We start from the raw sequence: 8,849 nt of genomic DNA, 5'->3' as shown, positions 1-8,849 counted from the left end.
TGAGACCCATCCCCAGTGAAGGGATGGAGGACCAAAGCTGCCCCCTTACAGCCAAGTGGGTTAGTGAATCTGAGGACAAGGCTGCAGATCCAGTTGGACTCTACTGGGCCAGGCTGTGCCTCAGCTCTCAGGAAGATTCCAGTTGGGCACAGGCTGAGTACTGGTTCTAGCCCAGGCAATTCGCCTCAATCCACTTTGGCGGGGTACAGAAACTGACTCCTAGGGACCATACATAGGACCCAGGGATTAACTGCTACTTTTTGGGCTCCAGGGGCTCCTGAAATACTTTGGGCTAATTTTCACGTGAGGGGTTTAAGACAGGTGTGTAATGGAATGTGTGTGTGTGTAGGGGTGGGGCTGGGGGATCATTAGCTTCCCCTCCCCCCTACCATTCTGGTTTGCTCTGTGGGCTAGGAGGGTGGGGTAAGACAGGCAAGTGTGTATCTATCCCCCTATCCCCAATTCATAGACCTCAGAAAAGTCTCCTATTGGAAATCCCTGAAAGATTTCCTGAGCACAGAAGACCAGAATGTGGAACCCACATCCTTATAGGTAGGATTGACCTGGTAGTGTGCATCTGGAAGGCATGGCTGACGTTCAGTGTTATAGACCCTGGATGAGGCCTAGACCAGCCAGCGGCTGGTAATGATTACTGCAGGATTAGGAGGGCTGGCTCCAGCCAGTCTGGGAGAGACCCCCAAGAAGGGAGGCCCTGGAGGAGGTCCCCCTTCCCTCCCCCCAGAGAACAGCTTTGTTCCAGGGTCTGTTTCAGGAAACAATTGTAGTCACAGTTCTCACACACAACAGACCAGAGACCCCAAACCATTCCGCAGGGTTCCAGACCTCCCTCTTAGGTTGACAGGGAATGCTTGATAAAGCAGCCTTGCTTCCAGGAAGCAGGACACCCCCCTCCCCCACCGCCCCACCTCAAATACTCTCCTTAACAAAAGGCTTCTCCCCAGCCTCCTTAGAACATCTTTCATTCTCACTACTCTTGCAGGCAAATCTAAAGGGAAACAGACTTTAGAATATCAGAGGAAGTGACATGGGAAAGTGTTATCATTTACCAATATTTCTGACATGGTCTCTTTCTGCATAAGTTATTTTTATTTTATGATCTCCTTCAGAGTTTCTTAAAAACAAGGAGTCCTGCAACCTCCAGAATCAGAAATGCCTGTGTGTCAGGAATGGGGGAAGAGTAGGGCCTAGGTTCTGCATTTTTAAACAAGAGACCGAGTTCTAACACACACTAACATAAGAGAAACCCGGAGAGGGTACAAGGAGAGGGAAATGGAAGTGGGTGGGGAGCAGATAAGAATATGCTGAGCCTGAATCCACAATGAGCGAGGCCCTGAGTGACTCATGTCACAGAGGGACAGCTGGTCAGGAAAGGTCTTAGGCATGGGGCCCAGTGACCCACACCTCTGCCAGGGATCACATGGAGATCCTCAGGGAAGACAGGGATAAAGAAGCACCATCCTATCTTCCCTAGGACATGAAGAGGTATAAGGGTGTGCATGCACGCAAATCCTGCTTTCTTGGGAGCACACAGCTCAGATGGAGTTGGGGAGGGGGCTTATCCACTCCCAATTCAAAAAGTGAGAGGTAAATTCAGTTCAAGGAAAATCCAGTTAAAGACTAGGGAGACACCTGGTGGTCAAATAAGAAAAAGCAGAGTAACAAAGGCAATGGAAAAAAATATATATATTTTTTTCTTTTTTTCAGTAAAACTGGAAAAGCCTCTACAAAAAGTCATGATTGCATCCACTCCAGCAGTCCGAAGCAGCATACCATGGAATGAGTGTCTAGGTGGCAGGCACTCTGGGCTCACAGTGCCCTTCCATGGCTCTCTTCCAGGCTTCCACCTTTGTAGCTAGCCCTGGTGTTATATACAAGGGTGAAGCACCTAGATCAGATGGTAGTAAGCACCACTTCAGGGGAGGCTTCAGAGTGGCGGGTAGAGGAGTTTGGTGTCCACCATGTCACCCCTTGGCTCTGAAAGCCTGGGCTGGAGTTTTGGCAAGAAGTTCCCCTATTCCCCTACAGGTTCAGGGAGCCTGACCCCCCTGCTTTGACCTCACCTTGCTCGTTCTCACCTCAGGGCCTCTGTATTTACTTTTCCCTCTGCCTGGATTCCTCTTTCTCCACATGTTCACATGGCTCAATCCTAGTTCTTTAAAGGTCCCAGCTCAAATGTCCTCTGCTCAGAGATACCTTTTCAAATCTTACTCTAAACTAGCCTGTAAGCACTATCACATTACTGTATTTTTCTCCTTTAGAGCATATATTCACTATTGAGAACTATGTTTTTTGTGTGTTTGCACACTGCTTGTCTCTTCTACCAGGTTACAGGTTCCATGGAAGCAGGGACCTCATCTGTCTTGTCAGTGCTGTATTCCCAGAATCTAGAACCAAGCCCAGCACATAGTAGGTTCTCAAATATTTGCTAAATTGAATTCTCTCGCAATGAAACCATTCCCTATGCTAGGCCCCTCAGACTGAGACAGGGGCCCATAGCTCCCAACTACAGGACAGAGGCAGCCCTAGCAGAGGACTGACAGCCTCTACCCCAGACTGTCCTGCTAGGCTTGTTTCAGTGTCCAGCTCTGCAGTGTCTTCACCTTGAAGGCTTGGAGAGGTCTGGCTGGTTGGGGTTGCGGGCCTGGTTGGAACAAGTCTCAGAGATCTGGGGCATAGCCCCCTTTTTGCCAGAAGAGGGCTTTTTGGCCACTAGTCCATTGTCATCCTTGATCTTCTTGAGCCGGGCCTTGCTCTTTGGTGGTATGGAGAAGGTGAGAGAACTCTTGTTGAATTCAAGTGGGAAGACACCTACATCTCCATCAAAGCGGTTCTTGGACACCTGCAGATACCGTTTCCCTGGCCCAGTTACCAGTTTCCTGTCCTGCAGGATCAGAACGTTGTCTGCTTCCTGGCTTGCCTGGGAGATAAGGGGCAGAAGGAAGAAGGAGCAAGAAGATATATCAGAGGAGCGTAAAGGAAGGCTGAGCGTGCAGGAATAGCAAGAATGTGGAAAGGAAAAGTACTTCCCCTGTCACCAAAGCTCTCCGAACTACTGACCAAAATGCTGGGGTCACTTGAGTATTTTAGTTCCCTGACAATCCTGTTGCTGTCCCAGATTGTGTACATGCTGTTCCCTCTGCTGCTAACACATCTGGCTCCTTGGATCGCCACCTCACTCAACCTGAGCTCCTTACATTTAGGTCCCAGTCTAAATGTCTCACTTCCCTGGAGAGAACATTCTTGATCCCCATAAATAAGAAAGGCACCAGCATCTTTCTACTTCTGTCATTCTTTCCCCCAGTTCCATGTCCGTTTCATCATGGCACATAGTTTACGTTCCTTGCCCTGCCTTCCTTGTGCCCAGCCCAGGCCTGGCACGTAGTAGGCATTCACTCAGTGTGCCATGGAAGCTCCAGGATGCTAGGCTGATCCTGCTGCCCAGAGGGCCCTCCCACTTACTTGCTTATTTCATACCTATTGTTAGCCAAAACCCAACCCAACCTTTGTTGACACCTCTTCTAAGAAGTCTCCCCAGATGTCCCAGGCTGACTCAGATGGCTTTTCTCCCCAAATACGTGTGCTGCCTATCATAGTTCTTAGTATTATCATGAAAGTGCAACTCACTCAGTCATGTCCGACTCTTTGCCACCCCATGGACTATACAGTCCATGGAATTCTCCAGGCCAGAATACTGGAGTAGGTAGCCTTTCCCTTCTCTAGGGCATCTGCCCAACCTAGGGATTGAGCCCAGGTCTCCCACGTTGCAGGCGGATTCTTTACCAGCAGAGCCACAAGGGAAGCCCCAAGTATTATCATATTGAGTTGTAATCACTGTCTCCTTTTTTTTGTGCTGTGCTACATGGCATGTGGGATCTTAGTTCCCTGACCAGGTCTCCAACCCTCGCTCCTTGCATTGGAAGCACAGTCTTCACCACTGCACTGTCAGAATACATAGCACATATATTCTTCATGTCATGACTCCAGAGGCAGCTGCCTCCTGCCTGTTCCAGATGGGTAGTCAAAATGATTTAAGGCTGAATGAGGGCTGTCCCTGGTCATACCTGCCCCCTCTACTCTCCATGGCTTGAGATCCTCTAAAGTCCACTTACTTTGGCTGAGCCAAAAATGGATGCTGTCTGTAGTTCTTTATCATCATCCTCTTTTCGGGGGTGAATGACCAGTGTTACATGGCAGCTACTGTCTGTTGCAAACTTCCGAAAGGCCCCGACAATGTAGTCTTGAGCTGCAATCCTGCCCAACAGAGCAAAGAGGTTATCAGACACACAAGGACAAGAATGAACACATACTCCTGATACGTTCACATCTTACCACAACATCACTCTACTTCCCTTTACCCAAGGACTCACACTTAAATCCCTGTCCACACTTACCACTGTCATACCGCACACCTCTATAAAGACAGAAATACATATAGAGAGGTATGTGCCTGCACATATGTCAGAAAACAAGCGTACAGTGTTTACCCAGAGGCCAGCTGCCTGAGAAGATGTGTGTTTAAGCGGGTTACAGCTAGACAAGAGGAGGATGTCACCTGTCTGTGGACAGCTGCTCATGACCCATCATGAACTGCAGATTGTCGATGACCACATGACAAATGTCGTAAACATAGACTGCATGTTGCATTGTGTCTATTACAGTCCTGGGAAGAGGAAGAGACAATGAATTCAAGAGTCAGTTACAAGTAATCTCTAGACCACGGCAGTCTGAAGACTCTGTTGGGAGTCTGTTCTCCTGCCCTCCTGTTCTTTGAAAGCCCCAGGCCTGGAAACCTCACCTGATGCTCTGTTGCCCATGAAAAGTCATGAAATAGAGGGGCAAGTCCTCAAAGCGGTCAGCCCACTCATCGTATTTGTCCAGTTGCTCTTCCAGTCGTCCCACAGCGAACTGTGTCAGCATGACACGGGCTAGTCTCACGTTGCTGATCTCAAAGCTACCCCACAGTGTGTTCACTCCTTGGGTACACAAATCCAGGGCATACTCACTGATGAATGTTGTCTTTCCACTGCCTGTTGGCCCTGCACAGGGGTTGAACACAGACCTGGGTGAGGAAGTAAAGCCCTAACCTTGAAACCAAGATCCACAAGAAGCTTCAAAGTTGGGAGGGGAAGGCTCCTCTTAAACATTTACTATGGCCCAAACCCACATGCTTTAGTCATCTAATCCTCTGCCCCCAAACCCACCCAAGCAGTAAGTTTCCAAAGGGTTACCTGTGAACACTGTCAGCTCGCCCTTCCGATGTCCCTTCAAAAGACGATTGAGGTCTGGGAAGCGGCTCCAGCGAACACCAGCTGCCTGCTCCACGTTTGACAGTTCTCCTAGCACCTCCTCCCGAAGCTGCCGGAAAGACACGATAGACTTGTGCCAGGCGGGCAGGGCAGTACGCAGAATACGAGAAAGATTTAAGCCTTGGTTCAGAGCCTCCAGGGGAGAGGGCTGCTTGTCCCCAGGCCGCACCAAGGAGCATCGTTTGGGGTTCAGTTTTCGGGCAAACAACTTGGCAGCTTCCCAGGACCGAAGGTCATTCCCCAGCCAGAGCACAACCCGTCGGAACTGTTCGAGGTAAGGAAGCAGGGCAGGGGGTAAGCAGGCTGTGCCTCGGGGTAGGGCTAGAGTGGGCAGCCCTGTGGACTGGTTCAAGGCCAGACTGTCCAGCTCACGACTTGTCAATACCACTTCAACATCTCGTCGACTGATCAGTGGTAACCCAAACAGATTGTGGTAGGCACCAGGCCGGGGAATGGTGGTCTCCATATACTGCACCCCATCGCCCTGGGTTTCGGCCCCTAGTAGCTTCAGGCCTCGCAATCCCAAACCTCCAGGGGAGAACCAAGGGAAGACAAGCCTGCGAGCAGGCCGCAGATAGCGCACGCTGAAACGCTTAAGTGTGTCATCTGTCACTTTGGTGAGGCCAAACATCATGCGAGCTAGCTGGGCTTCCTCCGACTCAGGCAGCTCCCAGAGAGGTATGGCTCGGTCCCAGATCCTCCGGACCTCCTCACTGTCCTCAGCTTCTGGGGCCTCACTGAGTAGGACCCCTTCTCTGGCCCCACCCCCTTGCCCCTCCACGCTGGCCTGAAAGTCTTCCCAGCTCCCCTCTGCTAGGGTGGTCATGCAGAGAAAGCGGCCAGTGGTCTTGTCAATGAAGAGGCTGAAGGAAGCTGCACCAGTCTGGTGCTTGAGCTTTGAGGCCCCCACAAAGGGACTCGGTGCCCGCAGGCAGCTGTGTCCATCCTGGAAGGGGATCCCACGGGCCCGCAAATACTGGCGGATTTCAGTTGTGGTTACAGGCAGCACTGGTGCCTCCAAGGCGGGAAGAGCCTCCTTCCTGTACCGTCTGCGAGGAGGGCCGGGGGCCAAGCTTCGGGGCAGGCCTCTCCGTCCCATCCACGCCCCACGCAGGGGCAGCAGGATGCGGAGGGGGTACCCGCTTCGGAGGAGGACCCACATTCCTACTCAAACGGAGGAAGTTACTGCTTGAAATGCCTTAGCCTGGTTCAGGTGCCTTCACTACTAGGTCATACCTTAGGGACCCTGCACGCAGCTCTCTTCTCCCTCTGAATCCTCTTCAGCCCCTCTACATTGCTACCTCACATCCACGCCAGAGGACGTTTTCACGTCCGCGTTCCTCTGGCCGGTCCCTCCACAGCTACCTCACCTTTGCCACCTTCCGCGCTTCCCCTTCCTGACGCGGTGTCTCTCGATCATCTCCTCGCCACTACCGCCCCTCCACTGCCCCTCTTCGTCGTCCTCATCTCTGCAGCCGTCTGTGTCCCTTCCGTGGTCCCTCGCCTCTGGGTCCCCTCCTAAAGGACCGCTCCACCGCTCCTCTCAAGGGGACTCCAGGCGACTACAGTGTCGCTCCGCCGCTCCCGCCGAGGAGCGCCCGTCGTGCCTCCGCCGGGTGGCTTCCTCGGCTCCACGGCTAGGAGCTCCGCCGCTCCTGACCCCAGCCCCCGGGTCACCACTCTCGTCTAACCCCTGTCGCCTGCAACATGGGTCACACGCGAGCCACTAGCCGTGACTTCGGAAGCAAAACTGCCGCCTTGCAAGTGTCCCCGGAAGCGGAAGCCTCTGGTTCGTCCCGCCTCCACTCCGCGAGACCCTGCTTGGCGACTGGAGAGCTGTGGCCATGACTGCCCGCGGGACCGCGAGCCGCTTCCTGACGAGTGTCCTGCACAACGGGCTGGGTCGCTACGTGCAGCAGCTGCAGCGGCTCAGCTTTAGCCTCAGCCGTGACGCGCCCTCGTCCCGCGGCGCCAGGTGAGCCGAGGAAGGGCGCGGGGATGCGACTCCAGCCGCTGTCGCCCCGGGTCAGGGGTCACCTTGCTCACCCATCTCGGGTCCCTCAGGGAGTTCGTGGAACGGGAGGTGACCGACTTCGCCCGCCGGAATCCCGGGGTCGTCATATATGTGAACCCGCGGCCGTGCTGTGTGCCGAGAGTAGTGGCCGAATACCGTGAGTGGTGCCGGGCGAGGGCTAGAGGGCGGCGTCGGAGGGGGGTTCGGCCCGTTTGCCTGCCGCTCGTCTGACCCCTGCTTCGCTTCTGTTATCCCCATCTCCCTTCGACCAGTTAATGGGGCTGTGCGCGAGGAGAGCCTCAATTGCAAGTCGGTCGAGGAGATCGCCACGCTGGTGCAGAAGCTGGCCGACCAGTCGGGTTTGGATGTGATCCGCATCCGCAAGCCCTTCCACACGGACAGTCCTAGCATCCAGGGTCAGTGGCACCCCTTCACCAACAAACCGACAGCACTGGGCGGGCTGCGCCCTCGAGAGGTCCAGAATCCTGCCCCGACCCAGCGGCCAGCACAATGAAGACCAACTCCATACCCACAGTTTGGACTTTTACTCCAGCAGAGGTGGTTCCTGCTCCTGGTTTGCTTCACGGGAGACAGATGAAGCCCACCAATGGGTACTTTTGCTTGGGATAAAGAAGAGCTGCCTGTCTCTTTTGATGTCCACCGTGAGGGGCAGGGACTGTGAGTCTCCTCATTCTTAGCCAGTTGACATCCTGAAACCTGAGAATCTTCAGAGATTTGACTTGGTCTTCATTTCTTAAATCCAAATCAATAATAGTGATCTCAAATCACAGTGAGGGCTTTCAAGGCTGGCTTCTGAGGAATTCCTTTTGGCCTGTTTCTGTAGCCAGTGACCAAGAGAGTCTGCTGTGAGCCTGGCATTGGGCTAGGCCCTTTATATCTATGTGAATGTTTGTGTGCAGATTAGAAAACTGAAGTTAATAAATTTGCCAAGGTCACACTTGAAGTCTGCTTCAAAATATGTGCATTTTAAAACTGTAACACCATTTTTTGACTATCCTAAAACCAGAAGCAAAATGAATAATAACTCTTCAGGATGGTGTAGTATCAAAGGCCATATGATTAATCTAGGCTTAACCCTTGGAAAGAGTGATTCTCAGACCATCTGATTAAAAGGCAGCATCTTCTAGACCTAGGGAGGGGAGGAGATGATGAGAAAAAGAGCCAGGAGGTAAAAACCTAGAAACTTTTGTATGAATTCTTGAATTATCATTAATTTTGTCATCCCCTTATCACCACGATCAGTAAATAGTGATCATTTTAAAAAGCCTGTGTGCCTGCTCAGGACTATCAGGATGGAAGCTGAGGATCCCAACTTCTGCAAAATTAAAAAAATAATTTATTTGTGGCTGTGTCGGGTCCTCATCGCTGCACACTGGCTTTCTCTAGTTGTGCACAGCCTTCTCGTTGCGGCGGCTTCTCTTGTTGTGAAGCACAGACTCCAGCGCACATGGGCTTCAGTAGTTGTGGTGAACAGCTCAGTAGTTGTA

The 8,849-nt window shown here is 52.3% G+C and overlaps 2 protein-coding genes across 2 annotated transcripts; one reads left to right on the top strand and one right to left on the bottom strand.

The window, feature by feature from the left end:
* Positions 1–1,685: 1,685 nt before the first annotated feature.
* Positions 1,686–6,489, bottom strand: TWNK (twinkle mtDNA helicase). Its single transcript, XM_061403159.1, has 5 exons — positions 5,250–6,489; positions 4,817–5,057; positions 4,574–4,681; positions 4,131–4,272; positions 1,686–2,938 (listed from the first exon to the last, which is right to left on the bottom strand). The coding sequence occupies exons 1-5, from the start codon at positions 6,487–6,489 to the stop codon at positions 2,618–2,620; spliced, it is 2,052 nt and encodes a 683-aa protein (XP_061259143.1). The 3' UTR covers positions 1,686–2,617.
* A 682-nt stretch (positions 6,490–7,171) lies between these two features.
* Positions 7,172–8,305, top strand: MRPL43 (mitochondrial ribosomal protein L43). The gene is made up of 3 exons (XM_061403172.1): positions 7,172–7,302; positions 7,392–7,498; positions 7,614–8,305. Exons 1-3 carry the CDS (start codon positions 7,172–7,174, stop codon positions 7,853–7,855), a joined length of 480 nt encoding a protein of 159 aa, XP_061259156.1. The 3' UTR covers positions 7,856–8,305.
* Positions 8,306–8,849: the final 544 nt, after the last annotated feature.

Source organism: Bos javanicus, chromosome 26, assembly GCF_032452875.1.
Source record: "Bos javanicus breed banteng chromosome 26, ARS-OSU_banteng_1.0, whole genome shotgun sequence".
Taxonomy (NCBI): Eukaryota; Metazoa; Chordata; class Mammalia; order Artiodactyla; family Bovidae; genus Bos; species Bos javanicus.
This window is presented reverse-complemented; position numbering and strand designations above follow the sequence as displayed.